This window comes from Arabidopsis lyrata, assembly GCF_000004255.2.
Source record: "Arabidopsis lyrata subsp. lyrata unplaced genomic scaffold ARALYscaffold_7, whole genome shotgun sequence".
NCBI lineage: Eukaryota > Viridiplantae > Streptophyta > Magnoliopsida > Brassicales > Brassicaceae > Arabidopsis > Arabidopsis lyrata.
This window is the reverse complement of record NW_003302549.1, coordinates 6,149,152-6,173,157: the sequence shown is the minus strand read 5'-3', so window position 1 is coordinate 6,173,157 and position 24,006 is coordinate 6,149,152. Positions and strand designations below refer to the sequence as shown.

The 24,006-nt window shown below is 37.2% G+C and overlaps 7 protein-coding genes and 1 pseudogene across 8 annotated transcripts; 3 read left to right on the top strand and 5 right to left on the bottom strand.

The window, feature by feature from the left end:
• Positions 1-67: 67 nt before the first annotated feature.
• LOC9303570 (probable alpha,alpha-trehalose-phosphate synthase [UDP-forming] 4) lies at positions 68-9,232 on the top strand. 2 transcript variants are annotated; one of them, XM_021018357.1, is made up of 18 exons: positions 68-277; positions 375-472; positions 678-1,063; positions 1,183-1,297; positions 1,384-1,485; positions 1,561-1,711; positions 1,799-1,887; positions 1,982-2,030; positions 2,201-2,301; positions 2,384-2,571; positions 2,659-2,776; positions 2,852-3,019; positions 3,102-3,224; positions 3,305-3,392; positions 3,476-3,606; positions 3,691-3,789; positions 3,872-4,123; positions 9,200-9,232. In XM_021018357.1, the coding sequence occupies exons 1-17, from the start codon at positions 160-162 to the stop codon at positions 4,103-4,105; spliced, it is 2,358 nt and encodes a 785-aa protein (XP_020874016.1). In that variant the 5' UTR covers positions 68-159; the 3' UTR covers positions 4,106-4,123; positions 9,200-9,232. The 2 variants fall into 2 exon arrangements, with proteins under 2 accessions (XP_020874016.1, XP_020874015.1); XM_021018356.1 differs by lacking the exon at positions 9,200-9,232 and having other exon boundaries at positions 3,872-4,330.
• Positions 4,284-5,993, bottom strand: LOC9303569 (UDP-glycosyltransferase 79B2). The gene has a single exon (XM_021018359.1). It carries the CDS (start codon positions 5,854-5,856, stop codon positions 4,501-4,503), a length of 1,356 nt encoding a protein of 451 aa, XP_020874018.1. The 5' UTR covers positions 5,857-5,993; the 3' UTR covers positions 4,284-4,500.
• Positions 8,320-9,206, top strand: LOC110226483 (annotated as a pseudogene).
• A 170-nt stretch (positions 9,233-9,402) lies between the features above and the next one.
• On the bottom strand, positions 9,403-10,952 carry LOC110226482 (UDP-glycosyltransferase 79B3-like). Its single transcript, XM_021018358.1, is given in 2 exon segments — positions 9,403-9,789; positions 9,792-10,952. Coding segments are annotated over 2 exon segments (1,362 nt in total). The 5' UTR covers positions 10,893-10,952; the 3' UTR covers positions 9,403-9,528.
• A 791-nt stretch (positions 10,953-11,743) lies between these two features.
• LOC9303568 lies at positions 11,744-12,808 on the bottom strand. Its single transcript, XM_021018364.1, has 2 exons — positions 12,323-12,808; positions 11,744-12,112 (listed from the first exon to the last, which is right to left on the bottom strand). Exons 1-2 carry the CDS (start codon positions 12,440-12,442, stop codon positions 11,915-11,917), a joined length of 318 nt encoding a protein of 105 aa, XP_020874023.1. The 5' UTR covers positions 12,443-12,808; the 3' UTR covers positions 11,744-11,914.
• Positions 12,809-12,903: 95 nt separating this feature from the next.
• On the bottom strand, positions 12,904-15,926 carry LOC9305628 (stomatin-like protein 2, mitochondrial). The gene is made up of 9 exons (XM_002867449.2): positions 15,649-15,926; positions 15,302-15,545; positions 15,037-15,186; positions 14,576-14,633; positions 14,404-14,496; positions 14,120-14,218; positions 13,792-13,883; positions 13,497-13,556; positions 12,904-13,402 (listed from the first exon to the last, which is right to left on the bottom strand). The coding sequence occupies exons 1-9, from the start codon at positions 15,801-15,803 to the stop codon at positions 13,118-13,120; spliced, it is 1,236 nt and encodes a 411-aa protein (XP_002867495.1). The 5' UTR covers positions 15,804-15,926; the 3' UTR covers positions 12,904-13,117.
• Positions 15,927-16,136: 210 nt separating this feature from the next.
• LOC9303567 lies at positions 16,137-18,691 on the top strand. Its single transcript, XM_002869510.2, is given in 5 exon segments — positions 16,137-17,105; positions 17,209-17,543; positions 17,738-17,784; positions 18,076-18,188; positions 18,191-18,691. Coding segments are annotated over 5 exon segments (897 nt in total). The 5' UTR covers positions 16,137-16,981; the 3' UTR covers positions 18,469-18,691.
• On the bottom strand, positions 18,650-23,412 carry LOC110226481 (WEB family protein At4g27595, chloroplastic). The gene is made up of 3 exons (XM_021018355.1): positions 22,893-23,412; positions 22,105-22,303; positions 18,650-21,999 (listed from the first exon to the last, which is right to left on the bottom strand). The coding sequence occupies exons 1-3, from the start codon at positions 22,907-22,909 to the stop codon at positions 18,736-18,738; spliced, it is 3,480 nt and encodes a 1,159-aa protein (XP_020874014.1). The 5' UTR covers positions 22,910-23,412; the 3' UTR covers positions 18,650-18,735.
• Between the last annotated feature and the right edge of the window lie 594 nt (positions 23,413-24,006).

The following is a 24,006-nucleotide window of genomic DNA, read 5'->3' as shown; positions in this document are numbered from 1 at the left end:
TTTCACCAAACCAAAAGAAAAGACGAAATTCTTAATTATTATCCCGCACCCTGCCAAAAGTCAAGCCTTAAGTTTCTTATAAATTACAAGAAAGACGAGACCATTCTTCTCATAGCTTTTACTTATTTTTTAGAACGAATACTGATAGAGAGAAAGAAAATGGCAAGGCCACGACTGCTTGTAGTGTCGATGTCGCTTCCGGTCACTGCAAAGAGGACTGGAGAAGAGTCTTGGTCTTTCACGATGAGTCCTGGTGGTCTAGTTAGTGCTCTTCTAGGTAAGAATATAACAACTTTGGTAATATCGTAATTAATTAATGTATTAAACACAAAGAAATCAGTTTTTTTTTTTTTTTTTGTGGTGATCTCTTATAGGTTTGAAAGAATTTGAGACCAAATGGATTGGATGGCCTGGAGTAGATGTTCATGATGCGATTGGCAAAAAGACACTCTCCATTACCCTAGCTGAAAAGGTACGTACCACATTTTGAAATCTTGTATCGTATATAGTTCATGTTTTAATTTGTTTTGTAACTTGGAATTTGAGTCTGAAACATGAAATATGACCACCTAGACTATGTCATTAATCATCATATTAAACATTTTTTTTTGCTTTAAATGCTAAAGATTATGGTAACTTTTTTTTGTTGATGATTTAAGTGTTGGTTTGGTTTGCAGGGATGTATCCCAGTGTTTCTGGAAGAAGTGTGTGATCAATACTATAATGGCTACTGCAATAATATTCTGTGGCCGATTTTTCACTACTTGGGAACGCCACCAGAATATCGTAACGATGCAACCATAACATACCAGTCACAGTATGATGCATACAAGAAAGCAAATCAAATATTTTTTGATGTTGTTAAAGAGCACTATGAAGAAGGAGATGTGGTTTGGTGCCATGATTATCATGTCATGCTTCTTCCTCAATATCTTAAGGAATACAACAGTAAGATGAAAGTTGGATGGTTTCTCCATACACCATTTCCTTCTTCCGAGATGTACAAAACATTGCCCTCGCGATCCGATCTGCTTCGTTCTGTTCTTACTGCTGATTTAGTCGGGTAAGTAAATATCGTTTACTTTTAATGTGTAGACGTGTAGTAATCATTTTGGATTTAAAAAGTTAACATGATCTCATACTCCTTTTTCTCTGTTTTTTGTTGTTGTTGTTTCTGTATAGTTTCCATACCTATGATTTTGCAAGACATTTTTTGAATGCATGCATGTGTATTCTTGGAGTGGAAGCAACATCTGAAGGAGTTGTGGATCAGGGAAAAGTCACTCGAGTAGCTGTTGTAATGACCCATCTTAAAATCTCTTAATATTGATTATTTGCTTTATTGAAAATTAATGAATCATTTTGTCTGTATTTGGATTTTAGTTTCCCATTGGGATAGAACCTGAGAGGTTTATAAACACAAGTGAACTCTCTGAAGTCGTTCAATACATGAAGAAGTTCAAAAACGATTTTGGTGGGAGAAAGGTAGATATATTTACTTCTGATGATATTTGAAGCTCAGAAGAAGAAAATGTTTAACATAATTGTTTTTGTTGACAGTTGATATTAGGTGTTGATCGTCTCGATACGATCAAAGGGATTCCACAGAAATATCAGGCATTTGAGAAGTTTTTAGAGGAAAATGAAGATTGGCGTGGTAAAGTCATGTTACTTCAGATTGCAGTACCAACAAGGAATGGTATTGGTGAATGTAAGGTTTTCTATCTCTCCTTTTTTCTTCTTTTATTAGCTAATATGTGCATCATATTCATAGGATTGTCTTTGTGTCCTATTACAGATCAAAAGATCAAAGACCAATGTCATTACCATGTTGGACGAATTAATGGTCGTTTTGGTTCCATCTCTGCTGTTCCAATAATTCATCTGGTTTGTTATTTTCTCTGTTTTATGTTGTCACGAGTTATACTATTTGTGATGGTCTTGTAGTTTAATTCTGATAAAGATTATCCTTCTATCTCAGGATTGTTCTATTGACTTTAATCAATTATGCGCACTCTATGCCATCACAGGTAATTGTCATACTACATGTGATGATTTGGTTAAAATATTATGTTGATGATGTTAAAATATATGAGTTGTTATCTTCCATATAAAATGAACCATCTTCCATATACATATTAGATTAGCTCTCATGAAATTGTGAAGGTTGGTTCCTAACAAATGAGTTTGTTTTCTTCAGATGTATTACTTGTAACATCTTTGAGAGATGGAATGAACCTTGTGAGTTCTGAATTTATTGCCTGCCAAAAAGAAGAAAAAGGGGTTCTCATTCTAAGCGAGGTAAATTAAAATTTACATAGTTATGAATCAAATATATGTCTATAATGCTCAAAAGTAATTTATATTTGTATGAGTTTCACAGTTTGCAGGTGCTGGACAGTCACTTGGTGCTGGAGCTCTTCTAGTGAATCCTTGGAACATTAAAGAAGTGTCTACTGCCATTGGAGAAGCTCTAAATATGTCACATGAAGAAAAGGAGAGAAAACATAAAATCAATTTTCAGTATGTGAAAACTCATTCTACTCAGCAGTGGGCAGATGATTTCATGAAGTATGTGCAAACCAAAACATTAATCAATTCTCTTCATCTCATCTTTTTGTTGTTTTTCAAGATGACTCTTACAAACCTTTTTTGCAGTAAACTTATCGAAATTACAACTAACGCTGAGCTACGAGCTGGAAAAGCCCCACTTGAACTTCCTGAACATGATGTGATTCAACAATACTCAAAGTCTAACAATAGACTGCTAATTCTTGTAAGTGTACTAACATATATCAAGATTCTCTCGTACCTTTTCTTATTGTCACTTTATAACTGTCAAAATGTCCAGGGATTCTATGGAACGCTCACTCAGCCGATGAAAAATCAAGAGAGAAGAGGCGACGGAATGAATCTTGAACTGCACCCACAGGTTAAAGAAAGACTCAAAGAATTATGCAGTGATCCAAAAACAACAGTAGTTGTCCTGAGCAGAAGTGAAAAAAGCATATTGGATAAAGTAAATGTTGCCCCCTCTTTCTTTTAAATTTAGTTACTGTTTTTCTCATTGTGTTGTGACATTGTAACTAAAAATAAACCAGAACTTTGGAGAATATAACATGTGGTTAGCTGCTGAAAATGGGATGTTTCTAAGGCATACAAGTGGAGAATGGGTGACAAGAATTCCAGAACACATGAACTTTGAATGGATTGATGGTGTCAAGGTTAGTACATATTTCTCAGAACTCAAGATTGATAATTATACTTTACCCTCCTCAATCTTTTGTGGCTGCTTTGTTTTCAGCATGTTTTCAAGTACTTCACTGAAAGAACTCCAGGATCATATCTCGAAACAAGCGAGACTTCGCTTGTATGGAACTACGAATATGCAGGTGAGTATATACATTTCCTCGGCTCGCATGTAACCCGGGTGTTCCAAATCTAAACTCAGACTAATCTAATAATTTGTTTTTAGATGCTGAATTTGGGAGAGCTCAAGCAAGAGACATGTTACAACACTTGTGGGCAGGACCAATCTCTAATGCATCAGTGGATGTTGTTCGAGGAGACCAGTCTGTTGAAGTCCATGCCGTTGGTGTGACAAAGGTAAATAAAAATACTCTGTTTCTTTATCATCCATACCCAAAAGATTCTCATTTTTTCTCGGATGTTCTTTCTCTGTTACCTTAGGGAAGTGCAATGGAGCGTATTCTCGGAGGAATAGTGCACAACAAGTCAATGACTGCACCAATTGATTATGTCTTGTGCATTGGTTGTTTCTTGGGGAAAGTAAGCTTCTTATGTAACCAAATATGGATAAGCTTAAAACTATCCATAGATTTTGATACAAGGGTTGATATATATGTTTCAGGACGAAGACGTTTACACATTCTTCGAGCCTGAAGTTACCAAGAAAACCAAGCCGCCTCCTTCTTCAGATAGTGACTCCCCCAAGAAGGTATCATCGACCATCGTTGACCTCAAGGGAGAGAATTACTTCTCCGTAGCTATTGGACAAACGCACACAAAGGCTCGCTATTTCCTTGACTCATCTGATGACGTTGTGCAACTGATCCACAAGCTTTGCACACACAACAATGCTTGATTCTCTCTGTAACGAGAGATGTTTGACTATTGAAGATTTTGTGCAATTTTGGCATTCTGCAAAACTCATTTGCATTGTTCTGTTTTGTTTTTGTTTTCAGTTTGTTCCTTTGTCTCTTTCTTCCATTTGTTCTTTAATGGATTATAAATTATTTTCTTAAGAGTTTTTCTTATACAACTATGAAACACATTATTATAAATCCAACTAGAAAACAGAGGTTTGGTTTATACAAATCTTAATGATCACGCACTGCCACTTAGAAACATGAGACAATAAATGAACCATACAAACAAAAAAAACACACTTGGAAAAAGAAGCACTTCAAGATAGTATGGTTTATATCAACCTTATTGGATCACCCTCTTCTACTAAAAACATCATAGTGTTCCTATCTTTCAGTCATGGTTGGTCCCAGAGACAAGATCCTGCAATGACTCTATGAAATTATCGACATAACCGGACAAAAGTCCAGGACTAGCTAGTGTCTCCCTCCACTTGGTGTGATTCTTCTTCACCAGATTTCCGATCTCACTGTCCCTTTTCATCACACTATTGATAGCATCACGCAAGCTCTCTTTCGAGAACCATCCTGTTTCCTCTCTTACCACTTCAACCGAAACCTTGAGTTCGTCACTCATCAATCTTGTGTTGAGAACCTGATCACCCAACTGTGGCACCAAGACTATCTGACAATCACTCAGCAAAGACTCCCACATTGATCCAAACCCACAATGGCTCACAAAGCACCCGACCGATGGATGAGACAATATCAATGGTTGTTGAACCCATCCTCCCCAAACAACTCCTCTTCCTTTAACCCGCTCCTTGAATCCTTCTGGAAGTGCTTCTTCAATCGTTGATGAGCCTCTAGGTGGCTTAACCGCTACAAGAAACGGTGAACCTGTTAGCTCCATTCCTAAGCAGAGTTCTTGGAACTGATCTTTCTCTAAAATGACTTGTGTGCCCAGTGCACAAAACACCACTGAGTCTGGTTCATACCCACTTAGCCACTTAACCCATCGTTCCTCTAGCTCTCTAGTCTTGTCTGGCTCAGGGAACATCGGACCTGTCAAGAGAACCTTTTTCCTGCAATGCTTTTCGATATAGTCGCAAAAGTTTCCTTCGATTTCTCTGACTGTCCTTATCGCAATGACATCAGAGTTCATAAGACTTGTAGTGACTCGTTCCAACAAGTTTGGTCCGGCATCGATTGTAGGCTCCAGGTTCTTCATGGTGTAAGCATCTTGTTTACGAAGCAGCACCTTCGATGAAGGATATCCCGGCGGAGGAACACCTAACTCACCACCTGGGACAAGCATACTAGCTATGGTCGATGCAGACACCACGACGTACTTTACTGTCTTAATGCCCAAGTCTCTAGCTACTTGTGGAATCCAATGAGCAAAGTCAAAGAAGATCAGGTCCGGTTCCACGGCTCGGAGCACAACTTCAACTTGATCACGTGTGAGATCCATAGCGGACATCAAGAGATCAGCTGATGTTACCGGGATCTCAGAGACTGTCTCTGTGCCAACGGGGAGACCATCCACATGAGGGATGGTGACAGAGCGAAAGACAATGTTGTGTGGAAACAGATTGAGATGTTCCAACTGTTTCAGAGCTTTCTTAGGAAGCAAGAAAGTAACCATATGACCTTTCTCAGCCAATTTGTTGGCTAGATAAAGGAACGGAGTCATATGGCCTGTTGCGAACCATGGATACATAAGTACATGAAACCTCAAACCACCCATTTCTGTATTTTTTCTATGTTTTCGTTTTGTATCTCTGTTCTGCGTTGTAGACTAAAGGGATTAAAATCTATATAGTGACAAATATAACACGTGAGTATATTAGTGGGCCATTTTCACTATGTCGGTACTTCTTCTTTTTTTTTCTTAGTTTTTACTTTTTATGTTCCTGGTTGATTTAATCATCACCTTTCCTTTTTAATACGATGGTGACTTGTAATGTACTTTATGACCCAACCACACGTTAAATCAAAATTCTTGATTGTCCTTGCGTGGACACGTCGATTGGTCCGTTACCATTGATCTAGATGCGTAGTAGTTGGATCCTATGGTGGGTGTTTTTTTTTTTTGTATTTATTTATTTTTGAAAAATCCAAATGGTAGTTGGATCTACCGATCTAGGATTCTATATTCTAATTTTCGAATTTTCGGATCGGATTTCGGATTTTTCAAATTGGGATATATAGAGTCTGATTAGAATTCGACTGTTTTCGGATCGGATCGGATCAGATTTTTTCGGATTCATATGGGTTTAATTTTTTTTTGGAAATACGAAGTGTATCCGAAACCAAATAAGTACGGTTTCGGTTCGGATTTGGATCCGAATTATCCGATAATACCCGAAATATCCGATTACCCGATCCGAATTATCCAAATCATCCAAAATTTACCTGATCAAACATGAAATTTTGAATTACGCGATCCGAATTGAGCATAAATTAATAATATGTAATGTATTATTTCAGATTAGCGGATATCTTATCGGGTTTTGAATATTATTCGATCTGAACCAAAATCTGAATCACATTCTTTATGAAATCCGATCATGTTTTACTAAGTAATCGAAATCGGTTCGGATCGGATTTTTCAAATCGGATTTTTCGGACTCGGATTATATGTCCAAGCCTAGTTGGATCCTATGGTGGGTGTTTTGTCCTTTTTGGATCAAAAGCATTTTGTTTTATTATTATTATTATTATTTTTGCACAATCAAAAGCATGTTTTTATCTTTGAAAAATCCAACTAAAATACTATCGTCTTCGTTTACTACTCTCTTAAAAAAATTATACCCGTTATCATAGAAAAACTATTTGCGATTCTAATAGCTCCGAATAGAGACCAAACATCACAGTGCGGTGCGGTTCCAACATTAACAAATATATATATATATATATGTATATATGTTCGTTACTATTAGAATCGCAACACACTTTATCAGTAGTACGTCTCCATTCGGAATCTATAGACCTAAATCACCATTTTTGTAAAGTTTTATCCATTTCTTTTTCTTTAAAAATAAAATAAATCTAAATTGAATTTTAACAAAAAAATAAATAAATAAATTAAGGCATGTTCATTTGTGCTAAGAATTAAATAAGGCAGTGTTTGTGCTACGAATTATAGCAATTGGTCACTATTAAACCCATATTTAATAAAGGAGAAAATCACATTTTTAACCTTCAAAGTGTAACTGGGTATCACTTTAAACCTTGAAAGAATTCTACTAACAATATAAACTATCAAGATTATTTTACTAACACTTTAAACCTCCAAACTAGCTTTTCTGTTTGCAAAGCCATAAATTATGATGTAATAATCAATTTATCTTTCTTTAATATATATTTATTTAATTTAATTTAAATTTTACTTAATTTTATTATTTATTACAATTAATAAAAATCTAAAAAAACAAAAAAAAACCTTTATTTTCTTCGTTTACTCACCGTCCGAGCATTAAATTTCTTATTACAGTGTTGAAACAATCTTCTAGATTGATCCATAAGCGTTTTCACTCTCTCGAGTGGATAAATTGGAATCTCATAATACCAATTGAATAAAAAGATGGTGAACACATACAATGAACCGAATAAAAATCTGAAAAATTATGGTCGGATGGTGAATAGTCGAAGATGATGATTTTTTTTTTTATCGTCGAAATAGTAATAAATAATAAAATTAATTAAAATTTAAATTAAATTAAATAAATATATATTAAAAAAAGATAAATTGATTGTTACATCATCATTTATAGCTTTGCAAAAAGAAAAGGTAGTTTGGAGGTTTAATGTGTTAGTAAAATAATCTTGGTGGTTTATAGCGTGAGTAGAATTCTTTCGAGGTTTAAAGTGCTACCCAGTTACACTTTCAGGGTTAAAAATGTGATTTTCCCTTTAATAAAGTTTTATATTGCTGTAAAAAAAAGGGAATAAAAAATAAATAAAGGTTTTCTACTATACCACATGAAAAAAAATGTTTACAAAGCCTTTATTCCCAATTGCTAAGTAGCCCATTAACACATACAGTAATTTGTAAGAACCAGAAATTGACTCAACAAGTATCGATTGTACCGAGAATGATTTGTGGCGTTCCAACTGTTTTTGTCAGTAACTTTCATCTCTGATATATATCCAACCAGTTTCCATACCCCCAAAGATCTACTAGAGTAATGTGTGGTGAGATGCCTAATCTCACAGGCCTCTTTATTTCCATTTCCCTACTCAATTGCTTTGTTTGCAGCATTTTTTCAAGTACTTCACTGCAAGAACTCCAGGATCATATCTTGAAACATTGTATGGAACTACGAATATGCAGGTGATCACATGAAATAAATGTATACCAATCATCCGCTTGCATTATTTTAAACCTTCCAACACTTATCTTTGTTTCCTTGATCTGTTCTTTGTTTGTAGATGCTGAATTCGGGAGAGCTCAAGCAAGAGACATGTTACAACACTTGTGGGCAGGACCAATCTCTAATGCATCAGTAGATGTTGTTCGAGGGGGCCAGTCTGTTGAAGTCCATGCCGTTGGTGTGACAAAGGTAAATGAAAATACTCTGTTTCTATATCATCCATACCCAAAAGATTCTCATTTTTTCTCGGATGTTCTTTCTCTGTTACCTTAGGGAAGTGCAATGGAGCGTATTCTCGGAGGAATTGTGCACAACAAATCAATGACTAAACCAATTGATTATGTCTTGTACTCTTGTGCATTGGTTGTTTCTTGGGAAAAGTAAGCTTCTTATGTAACCAAATATGGATAAGCTTAAAACTATCCATGGAATTTGATACAAGGGTTGATATATATGTTTCAGGACGAAGACGTTTACACATTCTTCGAGCCTGAAGTTACCAAGAAAACCAAGTCGCCTCCTTCTTCGGGTAGTGAATCCCCCAAGAAGATATCATCGACCATCGATGACCTCAAGGGAGAGAATTACTTCTCCGTAGCTATTGGCCAAACGCACACAAAGGCTCGCTATTTTCTTGACTCATCTGATGACGTTGTGCAACTGATCCACAAGCTATGCATACACAACAATGCTTGATTCTCTCTGTAACGAGAGATGTTTGGCTAAATGGTACTATTGAAGATTTTGTGCAATTTTGGCATTCTGCAAAACTCATTTGCATCGTTCTGTTTGTTTTGGTTTTCAGTTTGTTTCTTAGTATATTTTTGTCACTATCTTCACTATACTCTTTAATGGATTATAAACTTTTTCCTTAAGAATTTTTCTTGTCTTAGAAGCTAACTCATAAAGCAATCTTGTCACCATACAACCAAGAAACACATTAGTCTAAAGCCAACTAGAAAACAAAGGTACTTCACGCTACTTTGGTTTATACAAACCTTATTGATCACACACTGCTACTTAGAAACACCAGAAAGGCAAAATCACTCATGGTTGGTCTCAGAGGCAACGAGATCCTGCAATGAATCTATGAAATTATCGACATAACTGGTCATAAGTCCAGGACTAGCTAGTGTCTCCCTCCACTTGGTGTGATTCTTCTTCACCAGATTCCCGATCTCACTGTCCCTTTTCATCACACTATTGATAGCATCACTCAAGTTCTCTTTCGAGAACCATCCTGTTTCCTCTCTTACCACTTCAACCGAAACCTTGAGTTCGTCACTCATCAATCTTGTGTTGTGTTGAGGACCTGATCACCCAACTGTGGCACCAAGACTATCTGACAACCACTCAGCAAAGACTCCCACATTGATCCAAACCCACAATGGCTCACAAAGCACCCGACCGATGGATGAGACAATATCAATGGTTGTTGAACCCATCCTCCCCAAACAACTCCTCTTCCTTTAACCCGCTCCTTGAATCCTTCTGGAAGTGCTTCTTCAATCGTTGATGAGCCTCTAGGTGGCTTAACCGCTACAAGAAACGGTGAACCTGTTAGCTCCATTCCTAAGCAGAGTTCTTGGAACTGATCTTTCTCTAAAATGACTTGTGTGCCCAGTGCACAAAACACCACTGAGTCTGGTTCATACCCACTTAGCCACTTAACCCATCGTTCCTCTAGCTCTCTAGTCTTGTCTGGCTCAGGGAACATCGGACCTGTCAAGAGAACCTTTTTCCTGCAATGCTTTTCGATATAGTCGCAAAAGTTTCCTTCGATTTCTCTGACTGTCCTTATCGCAATGACATCAGAGTTCATAAGACTTGTAGTGACTCGTTCCAACAAGTTTGGTCCGGCATCGATTGTAGGCTCCAGGTTCTTCATGGTGTAAGCATCTTGTTTACGAAGCAGCACCTTCGATGAAGGATATCCCGGCGGAGGAACACCTAACTCACCACCTGGGACAAGCATACTAGCTATGGTCGATGCAGACACCACGACGTACTCTACAGTCTTAATGCCCAAGTCTCTAGCTACTTGTGGAATCCAATGAGCAAAGTCAAAGAAGATCAGGTCCGGTTCCACGGTTCGGACCACAACTTCAACTTGATCACGTGTGAGATCCATAGCGGACATCAAGAGGTCAGCTGATGTCACAGGGATCTCAGAGGCTGTCTCTGTGCCAACGGGGAGACCATCCACATGAGGGATGGTGACAGTGCGAAAGACAATGTTGTGTGGAAACAGATTGAGATGTTCCAACTGTTTCAGAGCTTTCTTAGGAAGCAAGAAAGTAACCATATGACCTTTCTCAGCCAATTTGTTGGCAAGATAAAGGAACGGAGTCATACGACCAGTTGCGAACCATGGATACATAAGTGCATGAAACTTGGAACCACCCATTTCTATATATTTTTCTTCTTTTTCTTGTTTATTTGTATCTCTATTCTGCTTTGGATACTAAAGGGGTTTAAATAGTGCCAAGGTTGGTATGAAAATCTAACAAGGCCTACCTAACTCTGTTGGTGCTCTCTGCCTCTCTCATTAGTTATTACTATACGATATGTCAATATACCGTTTGGTTGTTGCTGACATGATTCTCATACCAAAACATAATGCACGTATTCCCATTTACTGCCTCGATTGCTTATTCATAGTTGTATTACTCGTCGATTGAGTCTGGCGTAGACACGTCTGATTGGGGTCCGTTACCATTTTGATTGAGCCTCGATCTAGATGCGTACGAGTTGCATCCGATGGTGGCCTGTAGTATCTGTTTACGACCAATCAAACTTGGGGTGTTCGGTAGAAGTGTACATTAATTGTCTTCTACAAAATCCAACTAAAACCGTACTGTGTACATTGCACCGTACCGGAAATTTAATATTCCTGCTATAAATGAGTTTAGTAGTTAGGAATCGACATGCAAAAGAACAAAGATTTCCAACCAAAAGTTCTGCTTTGACTCAACTTTTTTCTGTGGTCCCTTATAAAAACTCTACTAAAAGATGCATTCATTGTAAACAAAGTTTTTTGGTTGAATAAATTTTACATTCATTCGAAAAAAAAAAAAATGGAACACAGATTTAGTAGTCCATGTACTCATTCTTCATTTAATCCTCTGCAAGAGTGCATGGGACACAGTTAGCGAGAGAAAGGTTTTTGGTTGACAGAGTAACGGAACCTCTAGATCCACTTGGCATAGTGCCAACTGATAGTCTAGTTTTAGTGTTGATCTTTTACACATCATAAGCTATATAAAAAAAGAATTGTAATTTTTCATAAGCAGATTTTACTAGCGGCAGACACAACAAAAATGTAGACAATAGAACAGAGAGTCAGAGATGAACATACGAATTACAAAGTGAGAAACACTTGCACTTGCACATATATACACATGATTTTGAAATTCGGAAATGAAAATATCAAAGTATCACGAGAGGGGCCTCATCGCTTTTGGAAGCAGGTGTGGTCGTCTCTTGTGCTGGTGGCTCAGTCTCCGAAGATGCTTTCTCTTCTGCCTTCACAGATTCTGGAGTTGGCTCAGCCTTGGTTGCCTCAGAGGAGTCTTCTTTTGTTTCACCGTCCTTCTTTGTCGCTTCACTGGACTCTTCCTTCTTCTCCTGTGATACAACAAATCAGCAACAATAGTGTCAACTTATGTATAACATGGAACACAAACGCAAACGTAAGCAGAAAACAAACAATGAGGGTCTTATACTCTTTCACTTCTTTTTTTGCATCATTCTTTGAACACATTCAATATCATTTCGAACATATTGGAGAGCCCAACGACAAAGCCAAAATGAATGACAAAATGGGATACACAAAACCTGAGTTAATGTGGAGTCTGTCTCAATCGCGGCATTCTTGGACTCAACAACAGCATTTTCGGTCGGGACAGAGCCTTCGACGATATCAGATTCCTTAGGTTTGCTCGCACAGCCTCCCATAGTTTTTGATTGAAAAGATTAGTTTGGAAAGAAAAAAATTACAATGGGGAGAGCTGTGGAGCCAAAAAAGAAAGAAAGAAAAAGGGAACTCCTTTACACAAAGCTGCTTTGAAGAGGCCAAAAGTCTTATTTTATAATCGGAGGCTGAGCAAATGAAGGAGAGGGCTGTGAACAGATACATATAGGAGATCGTATGGACTTAAAGCTATTTCTGGTAAAGTTTTAATCAATTTGAGATTCACAAGTCATTACACCTTTGATTCTCTGTCACGACCTATTTATCCGGAGGATAACTTTTATCTCAACCATTCTTCTGTATCCTGTTTAGGGGACAATGGCTTTCTTTTCTGCTGGCAAATTCTGACATCTCATGGATTCACAAGCTCCTCCTGATTTATTAGATTGCAATACTACTGCAACCGAACCGAATAATAACATATACAGGTGTAAGCAATGCAATGAGAATAAAGGTGAATAAGAACACAAGGACTAATAACAAATCCAGTAGGAAAACTCTTCTCAGAGAACCGATGTTCAGATTTGTTTTCTATATGCAAAGTGATGATATTCTAGCCGTTCAAACAGGAAAGATGGTTACTGTCTCATATTGAAAGATGAAAAATGGTTTCCAGTTTTCTAAGCCCAAAGAATTTATCTCATCCCAGGTTCGGCTGCCTACCGCGGATCCTTGTTGCGGTCCTGAAGAGAAAATCGTGGTTCACCGGTGTGACCTGGTTTCTCTGTGTCAAAGGATGTTGAGCCTGATCGGTTATTAGAGCCTTCTGATATATGTTTCTCATCCAGGTCTTCCAACTCTTCCAAGTCTGTTTCATTAAGTGCTTGTGTTTCTTGGTGATCTCTGCTTGGACCATTGATGACAAGGCTTTTGTACATTGTTAAAGCTTGAGCAATCATGCTAGCAGGATTTGAAGCAGTACTTGGAAGCAACATTGTCGTACCCTAAACCCCCAAAAAAAACGAAACACATGAACATTAAATAAGCCCGAGCTATACCAAAGAGATTGGAAGAGATTGATGTAGTCTATTTGTTTACCTCTTTGGCAATGTTACCGAAGGCTGTAATATATTGCTCTGCAACTCTCAAACTCGCCGCCTGCGAATTTTACATTGACACAGTATGAGATCATATTTTGGACACAAAAGTTAAGAAACCTAAACCCAGTAATATTAGTGCTATGACTTATAATCTCAAAAGTTGGCATGTTCAAGAAGACACAGAACCCTTTATCTGAAGAGAATAATGACATACACATTTAGCAATTTGTGTAAATACTACGAAGAATTAAGTAATCAAGCTAGTTTGTTAAATCAAAACTATGAACACTCACCTCTACTCCCCCAGTTTCCTTGAGGGACTGAGATAACAAGACCAGGCCTCTCGCAGTTGCCTGTGCTCTAGCTAGTATCGCTTCTGCCTCACCTGTAGAACATCATCAGAGGATAATATAAGAAAAAACCAGTGGGAAATAGCAATCATATTGTGCATTAGCAGTGACGAAAATAGTTCCTCATGCACCAAGCATTCATCGGTGTATAGTGAAAGAATAAGCAAATGAAAATTAAATTTTCTTCTAACGAAACTAACTAACAATGGACAATTGGACATTACATGCTACTCTGATGTGTTCTCTTTTTTTATCTTAATGGCTTACTAACCTTGTGCTCGATTCACCTGGTCCATCTTTGCTGCTTCAGATGCCAAGATTACAGAACTTTTCTTACCATCAGCAATGTTGATATGGGATTGCCTTTCTCCTGTTAAATATTGTAAAACAATGATTAGAAACATGCTAACAGGCCTTTTCCTTTACCAAATGCAAAAAATGAAACTCAAAAGGAATAACAGGTAGATTTTAGCCAAGAATAGTAACATTATGAGACGTAGCAAGCACTGTTCAGTCTCGAAGATGAGTTTGCAAAGACAAGTCAGTCAAGTTTACCTTCAGACTCAAGAATCTGGGCTCTCTTTTTACGCTCAGCTTCAGCTTGCATTTCCATAGCAGCTCTCACTCCATGAGGGGGCATAATATCCCCTGGAAATACATGAATTAGAAATAGGCAAAAAAAAAAATGCAACTGTAAAGCGGAAAAGAAAAAACACTAACAACTTACTTATCTCATAACGAAGGCACTGAAGACCCCAGTCTCTAGCAGCAACATTGATGGCTTCCTGTAAGAATGTATATACACTTAAGAAATCCATCATATGTTTTCTTCTTCAATGGATAACTTTCTCTAACCATCAGGTCTCCTTGTGATTTGGAAAAAGGACGCAAATCTCTTCAGATATCCAACAAATACAACATGACTAAATCCCCCAGCTGAATCTAAATTCCATATACCCAACTTGTGGATTACAAACATATTGCCAGAAGTAACTAATTTTTCCAACTATCAAGCTCACGCTGCAATGCTCAGTCGGAAGTAACAATAACAACAATAGTCAAGCTAACGTGACTTGACTTTGAAATTGAACAAAGTAGCGGGTTCTAAATTCTTTGGAATGCAAAGGAGCTTAAGTGCGGTGAGTCCAAAATCTTGAAACAGATAAAAAAAAAGGATAGAGAACAAACCACTATCTTCTCGTTGAGAGTGTCTCGTTCCTCAAAGGTCTTATCAAGCGTGATCTTACCAAGCTCACTACGCATTGTGGTCTGAGCCAGCTGTACAACAGCATAGATAGGACTCTCAACGCCGTAAGAAGCTAACATAGGATCCACAATCTGCAAAAAAAATCTCAGATCAACAAGAAGAAATCAGTAAAGAATAAAAAAAGAAAGAACTCAAAACAAAAAATCACAGAGAGGAAAATGGATTGGTAAAAGAAAAGAAGATGACCTTAACGTAGAGAACACCATCGATGTGGATACTAACGTTGTCTTTGGTAATCGCAGTCTGATTCGGAATCGGGATTGCTTCTTCCTTGAGAGAATGAACATAAGCAATACGATCCACGAACGGAATGAGGAAATGAATCCCCGACGGCAACGTCTTAGCGTATTTACCGAATCGCTCAATCACAAACGCCTTCCTCTCCGGAACTATCCGGATTCCCCAATTCACCGGCGGCGTTAATTGAAAACTACACAAGAACATCAATATATCAACCGAAGAATCAATCCTAGGGTTCTCTACTCAAATCTGAAACCAGATGCCTCAAAAACGAAATCGTAAGCTGAAAAAACCTGTTGGAAGGATAGCCAGCGGAGGTGAAGTGGCGAACAGTTGATGCGGCGGCGGAGAAAATCGGAGATGGAGAGGTAACGGCAGACTGACGGAGGTACGTGACGGACCTCAAGGCGGAGTAACCGACGGAGCTTTTACGAACGAGGTGGTTCATCTTAGTGGGAGAATCAGAAAATGAGAATGTGAAAAAGGAAAAACCCCAAACAAAACCTCTTATAAGGCGTCGTCACTATTCAGGTGCTGTTTCTTCGCCGGATCACGAAGATTTCACGCAATATGCGTGGAGAGGAGGCAAGTATTGTTTGATGGGCTTTCAACAGTTTCGTGCTTATTACTATTGGGCTTATCTCTCTAGCCCATTCAGACGCCTGTAAGATCCACCTGTTGTTATTCATTGTTTTGGTTTGTTTTTTTTTTTTGTCATATTGTTTTGGTTTGTTATTTACTTATTTTAAAGAGTTTTAGTTGAATTCAAAATTCAGTGTGAAATCGAAAAGTTACAAGAAAGTAATATTGAAAATACCCAAAATTTTATGGTTTCTTTTAGTTTCTAAAATCCATGTAAATGATGTTAGTGAATTATATTGTAAGGAACAAATACATATTTTATTTCAAGGAAATAAAACTTATATCATGAAATTTGAGAGTTTTAGATAGTCATTAATTATTATATAGAGCGTTTTGGACTATAAATCTCTTGAAGAATTTAGACATTACAAAAGCCATTAATGGAAAAAAGCGGTTTAAAATTCAGAATGCATGGGAAAAGCAAAGTCTAATTAATGGGTTTCACATGGTAAGCAGGTGAGGAATTGTGTCTGAGTCATCAAGATCCGGCGCCGTTCGCTTTTAGATACCGACGTCAAGAAAATAAAATGGCAACAATTAAAAGTTTGGTAATGACGAAGCCCATTTCACCTTTCAAAAATGTCTTCTCCTTCTTTTGTCTAATATTCTCTTAGAAAATAATTTATATCTTTTGCTTAGATTTCAAAAGGATTCAATCCAAGTTTTCTTTTGGTGGGATAAAGAAAAAGATGAACATGTAACATGGGATCCAAAGTCTAAAGAAAAGTATATTTTGTGAAAGCTTTTAACAAAGAGAAAATTGGTGACACATTTTACACTAAATCCAAGTCACTAGATCCTAAAAAGCTTATAACATGACGACCTCAACAACATGCACCTCATCTCTCCTGCATACAACCCAATCACTGTCGTCAATATTATATATGCACACACCTAAGTTCGTGTATCTCTATTATATATAGATAAGTGTGCATAATTTGAGTTATAAATTGGAATTCCGTCAAAATACATAGTTAACCTATAATGGGTGATCTTCAAATCGTGCCGGTGTACAACAAGGTGGAAGCACAGTACGTAGAAATGATGGTGCCTTTGTATTCTTACGGTTGCGAGAAGAAAGTCAAGAGGGCTCTTTCTCATCTCAAAGGTACGTAATCAATAGTTCTAAATTTCTAATGGTTATGATATCATGTAATGTATGCATATATAATTAATAATCTTATATACTTTTCTTTATAACGAATAATCAGGAATATATTCAGTGAAAGTAGACTACTACAATCAGAAGGTGACGGTGTGGGGGATTTGTAACAAGCTCGATGTGTTAGCGATGGTGAAAAAGAAGCGAAAAGAAGCTCGGTTTTGGAATATAGAGGAACATAATAATCCAGAGAGCGTTGATTGCATCGTCATAAAGGACGTTGATGATTGCATCGTCATGAAGGAAGATACTAGGAAAACTTCTGTTGATACCGATAAATCATCAGCGTTTTATACGTATTCTACGTCGCCTCCGAGATTTAGTATAAGACCTCCTTTGTCACTCATTAGAACCTCTTCATTCACATGGAAAGCCGTGAAGAAGGTCTTCTCTAGATCCCTTTCCTTTTGAATCACGTTTATATAAGTTTCTAATAATGCTCCAAGAAATCACGTGACTCTCTCACTGGATCTCTTAATATATAAATACCAAAGTTTCTATATAGTTGATAAGAGTTTGCATTCGCAACGAATTGATGGCAGCTTCAATGGTCACCGCTTTGTTCGTCTATGTCTAAGATTTATATTTTCCCTGCAAAAATCTTTCTTGGGACACATTTAATTCAGTTGTATGACGTTTATAAACTCTGAAGCTAGTTAGTTAAGATTTTAATTTGGATCCGGGAAATAGAAATGTTGGCCGCCTAGTGAAAAATGTCCAAAATGATGCATGGCGAACATTGGATGAAAACGATCAAAACGTTCCAAAATTGGTATCAAATTTTATGGGTCGTTACTCATTACTAAAACTAGAAATTAACCAGAATATGTAGTTTAATGCAATAAAAACAAAAAAATTTAGTTTTATATAATTTGAATGTTGGTTACTATTATTAAAAAATGTGGTAAAGGTAGAGTCTTTCGAGGTAAAGTGATACGCTTTATCTTCCAGTCCACTGTAACGAACTGAGATCATCCACTACTTTATCGGGCAAAGGCCTAGTTCCTCTTTCAGAGGCAGAGGAAGACAGATAACTATGATGAGAACCCGCAGCGGAAGATCAACCAGGACCAGATCTGGTCTCTCAGATCCAATTCCCATCCCCGTTGCAGAACCAGCGATCGCAGAAGAAGTGAATTCAGAGTCGGACAATGACTCGGTAGCTACATCAGAGAATGATTCAGATGAGGGGACACAAGTGATCGACGAGGAAGAAGAAAACGCAAGGCGAAAGAAGCGTCGCATTGTACTAAATCTCCGCAAGGCTATTCAAAATCTGAAAGAATGTCTCCACACTCTTGATAGTTAAAAACCCTCAAAGGCTTCGTCTTTTAACAGTGTGACTACTACTGACACTCTTTCTCTGCATGTTGCTCTCTATCTACTCATGTCATGACTCTTGGTGTAACTTCTTTTAGGTTGTTTCTGTGTATGTTTTGTAAGCTTTAAGTTTAACTATGAATGTCTTTTTTGTTAACATATGGATGTAATTCAAGGAACGATGAGATGTTCAAAAAGGGAAAGAAAAGAATGTTCTGTTGCAATAGAGTTGCTAGTAAATACATTAGATCTTTCTCTATTTCTTGCTATTGCTGCTTGAACTCTTCTTTTTCAGTAAATTTCCAAACTTTCGAAGCAAAGGCTTCTTCTTTTTCTGATGTTGATCCTTTGAGACCAGATCTTCTGTGTGTTCTGCTGAAGACAAACCATTGCTTAACTGGTCGAAGTTTTCACTACCTTCTGCTTTCGAGTCAACTTCCTCTTCAGCAAAGTCATGCTCTGTCTCTCTCTCTGAAGAAGCTTCTCTCTTTTCTAAATGGTAGTCTTCGCCTTCCATGGTGTCTTTATCTTTTCCTATTACTTGAACGTTGTGAGCTAACCAATGAATTGTTGTGTCATCTTTCAAATGTCTATCAATGGCTTCCATTGGACTTTCTTGTACTTTTTGTTCTCCGGTTCTGTGATCAGAAAGATTGGTATTAGTAATCTCTTCTCTGCACCTGGGATCATTTTCCTTTGAGAATTCTACAGCTTTATCGATGTCACTGAGCTTGCCGTTTTCTTCCGCTTTCTCATGTGTGGAAACAGCTTTGTCTAGCAACTTTGATAACTCTTCGATCTTCTTAAGCGCAGAAGCCTCTCTGGCCTTCAGCTCATCGTTATCATGAATTACGGTCTGCAACTCGGTTTCTTTGTCAAGTAGACTCTCCTTCATCTTTGACAACTCATCTGTCTTCTTTGCCGCTGAAGCTTCCCGTACCTTAAGATCTTGATTTTCTCTATCAAGTAAACTCTGTTTAAGATTTGTCAACTCTTCAATCTTCTGAAGAAGTGATGCAGCTTGGGCCTTGAGCATCTCATTCTCAAGAACTGCGGTCTTTAGCTCGTTTTCTTTATCAACCAAAGTTTGTTTAACATCAGACAATTCCTCTGTTGTCTTAAGCGATAAAGCCTCTTTGGATTTGAGCTCCTCATTTTCGCATACAACATCTTGTAACTCACTTTCTTTCACGAGCAAGCTTTTATTTAGACTTGATAGCTCTTCAATCTTCTTTTCAGCTAGAGAGTCCTTGGCTTTAAGGTCCTCAATCTCAAGGACCATATCATGCAGCTCATTTTCTTTACCAAGAAGATTTTCTTGCAGCTTTGCTAACTCTTCAATTTTCTTAAGATAAGCAACCTCCCTTTCTCTAAGCTCTTCATTTTCTTGAGTGGAACTCTGAAGTTTGGTTTCTCTATCAGCAAAGATTTCATTTATCTTTGATAACTCCTCAATCTTCTTATGATAAGAAGACTCCTTTTCTCTTAACTCTTCATTCTCATGAACAACAGTCTGCAGTTTGGCTTCTTTCTCTACTAAACTTTCATTCGACAATGACAACTCCTCGATCTGCTTGATATATTCAGCCTCCCTTTCTTTGAGCACCTCAATGTCTTGAATACTGCTCTGCAATTTGGTTTCTTTATCAACCAATCTCTCATTCATGGCTGACAACTCTTCAATCTTCTTCAGACAAGCAATCTCCTTTCTTCTAAGCTCCTCAGCTTCTTGAACAATGCTCAGTAGTTTAGTTTCTTTTTCAACCAAGCTTTCATTCACCTTTGACAACTCATCGATCTTTTCGAGAGAAGAAACCTCCATTTCTCTGAGTTTTCTGTTTTCTGTAGCAGCGGTCTTTAGTTTGTCTTCTTTCTCCAACAAGCTTTCTTTAAGTTTCATCCTTTCAGCTTTCGCTTCTTCAACTCTTTCCTGCATATCCTTAACCTCCTCCTCAAGTTCCTTACGATTAGTTTTCATTTTGGCTTCTTCTTCTTTTGCTGCACACGCCTCAACTTCCTTAAGATTAAGCAAATTCTTCACTTTGCTAAGTTCTTCCTGCACAGAGAAACTTTCATCTTCTAATTTCTTCACACATAGCGTCAACTGAAGTTCTCGCTGTTCCCATTCAGTCTTAGAATTGACAAACTCATTCTGTGTGTTTTCCAAACTACTTTTCAGGTCATCAAACTCGTTTCTTGCATCTTCAAGCATTTTTCCATGCTTTTCACTTGTATCTTTCTCAGCCAACTTCAAACTTTCAATCTGGGTTCCACAATGTTCGAGCTCCGCTTGACATGTTAAGAGCTTCTCCTTTGCTTCCCTTGCTTCAACAGATACTTCTTGCAAATCCAAAGTTAAGCCTTCCATAGCTTTCTTGCTTTTCTTTTCTTCCTTCTTACAGTTTTCCAACTCTGTCGCAAGTTCTGTCTTTTCATTCAATAGGTTATGAATATGTGATGTTGCAGTCTTTTCATTCTCCAAAGCTCTAAACTTTTCCTCTTGGGTGGTTTCAAGGTCAGATTTTATTGACTCAACAAGCTTCTCAAGCTTAGAAGTTTCTTCTTTTGAAATGCAAAACTGGCGTTTAGATTCTTCAAGATCTTTTTCCTGCCTTCCAATCGTCGTCATCAGCGACTCAACCTTTTCTTTTAACGCAGCATTACTCAACTCTGCCTTATGAAGTGCATGACTGTTTTCTTCCAGCTGCTTCATAGCTAAATCTAAAGATTCTGAAGCAGATATCTTAAACTCCTTTGATTCTTCAACTTGTTTTTCAAGTTTATCAACCTCGGTCTTCCACTCTGCTGCTAAGTTATTAGCACAGGATTCAACTATTTTAGCAGCTTCAAGATCAACGTGGAGCTGTTCAATGGACTCTTCTTGACCCTTCAGCGTATTCTCGAGGATGCTAACTTTCTCGAGCTTCCCTCTCAACATCTCAAGTTCAGACTTCAGTTTAGACACAAGCTCATCACCTTCAATAGTATTCTTTTGTTCATCTGAACCAACCAATGCTTTTAAGCGGCTTAATTCAGAAGAAAGAATCTCCGCCTTCTCAGCCTGATTTTCAGCAATCTTAGTCGCTTCCTCAGCATGACTGAGAGCCTTATTTTTAGCATCAGCGGTCATAGCCAATTCTTGTTTAATCCTGTGAAGCTCTTCAGTGGTAGAGAGAAGAGCTGAGATGTCCAAAGCATGCTGGCTTCTAATAGACTCAACTTCTTTCTTCCAAGAGATTTCCTTTTTGTGAACCGCTTCAATTCCCGCCTGTTCTAGTTCAACCGCTCGGAATTTCTCAATCTCAGAACTCTTCTCCTCACGCTGTTGAGATGCCAATGCCTCTCTAAGTTTCTCATTGGCTTCTTTAGTCAGTTTCTCAGATTCTTTAAGATCATCAAGAGCTTTAGATTTATCTTTCTTGAGCCTTTCTATTTGTTCATTAGCTCTCCTCAAATCCTCCTGAATTTGAATCAGTTGAGCCAGTAGCTCAGTTCCCTTCCCTAACCGTGATTGCGATTTCTGAAATGCCAAAAAAATGATGATCAATAAATAGTCTTTCAAAGTTAAAAATCAAAACAAGAAAAGCTTCAAGACATTCAAATGGATGGAGTTGGTTTTACTTGCCTCAGGTGGAGTAAGAACCCTTGCACTCCGACGATCAGAAACAGGCTTAGAGTTAACAGTTTGTGGCGAACGGTCTAGTGAAAGACGAGTGCTGTGCACCGGAGACGGCGAATTGCCATCGGATTTAGTCCCAGTTGGTTTACTCACTCTTGGTGTTGGTGGTGATGGTTTGCTACGAGGAGTCTCCATTAAACCAGTTCTACATCATCAGAAAGATAAACCACAAAGTCACAATCACACCACTTAACACTAAAGAAAACAAACAGACCATCATCTCCATTTTTCTGAGAATCCTCGGATTCAATTCTATAAACAAGCATAAAAAGCTCACTTAACTTAAAAACACTTTCCAAGTTCATGATTAGATTGCTAGGAATAGGATCCCATCTCAGTTAAGAGATCTAATTATCAATAAGTCTATTAGGTACTTCCATTGTATCCAAAAACATATTGTTTCTATAACAAAATTCCCTAAAAAGTGTTGCTGTCTCACAAAACGGAAACTACAAGTGACTACAGAAGCTTCTGCAAGATCCAAACCAAATTGTGGAACCGGAAGCAGTGAAAATCAGATTAAAGTAACAAAATTAATGCAACCAAAACAAACAAAAGAACAGATCATTGATAATTCCAGAAGAAAAAACAAAGTAGCCGCATAGAAAGTGACCCACATAGAATCCAACAAAACACAACTACATTTCCGACAAAGAAAACAGAAGACAGCATCTCAGATTTCAAATTGTCTTTAAAAAATAGTTTGGTTTTCTAGAATGAAGAAAAATCCTCACTTGGTTCTGGACGCCATTGTTGCCGCAGAAGAGCGTCTTCAAAAGAAACCCAGAAAAAAAAAAAAAAAAAAAAAGCTGAGAATTGTTGTTGGTTGCTAAAACTCGGGCATTGCTATGGGAGAGACTAAACAGAGAGACCACAGATCGATTCTGGTTCTCTTCTTCTTCACTGGGTAGGAATAGGATTGCTTCTCCACAAAGTCTTCAACTTTTTAACACAACAAATTCTTTTTTATATATCAAAAAAACAAAAGAAATGGGGTTATGGTGTTTCCCCAGAGTGGTCACCCTCGTTCTCTCTCTCTCGTCTTTTCTTTTTCTTTCCCGGTTTAATTTTTTCAATTTTATAAAAACTAAAATGATAACAAAAGTAGAAATACGTGGGTTATGAAATTACGTAAATGACCATGGTTTAAAGTTGTTTATGCATTGCCCTGCATCAAAGGGAATGAATGGACGTTGCTCATAATGTGGATAGACAAAGTAACTCTCATAATCTGATTTGTTAAACATTTTGTGACTGCATGTGCCTTTTCAATCATTTGTTTATGAGAAATTATTAAAAATGCACATTTTTCAATATCCTTTTTAAAAATGTTTTCTTTGAGAGTCCATTTTTAAGTTTGCATTCTTTTAATTTTTAATGACCATTTACCCTTATTTGAAACAAAATTAGGTCCACAAAATACAAAATATTTTTTGGCGAGAAAAATTTACAAAGTATTTTAAAAGTTTTTACAGAGTATTTACAAGTATTTTGTAAGGTTTTACAATGTATTTTAAAAGGTTTTACAAGGTACTTATAAGGTTTTATAAGGTATTTATAACTTGTAAAACCTTATAAAAAACTTGTAAAACCTTATAACTTGTAAAACCTTATAAAATAGCTTGTAAAATCTTATAATATCTTATAAATACCTTATAAATACGTTGTAAAACCTTTTAAAATACATTGTAAAACCTTATAAATACCCTGTAAAAATTTTACAAGGTATTTTAAAGGTTTTACAAGTTTTTACAAAATCAAATTTGTAATTTTGATGTGTGCATATTCTCATGTTTTCCTTATATATTTGTGATATCTTTTATTAAAAGAAGGGTAATTTAGTCATTT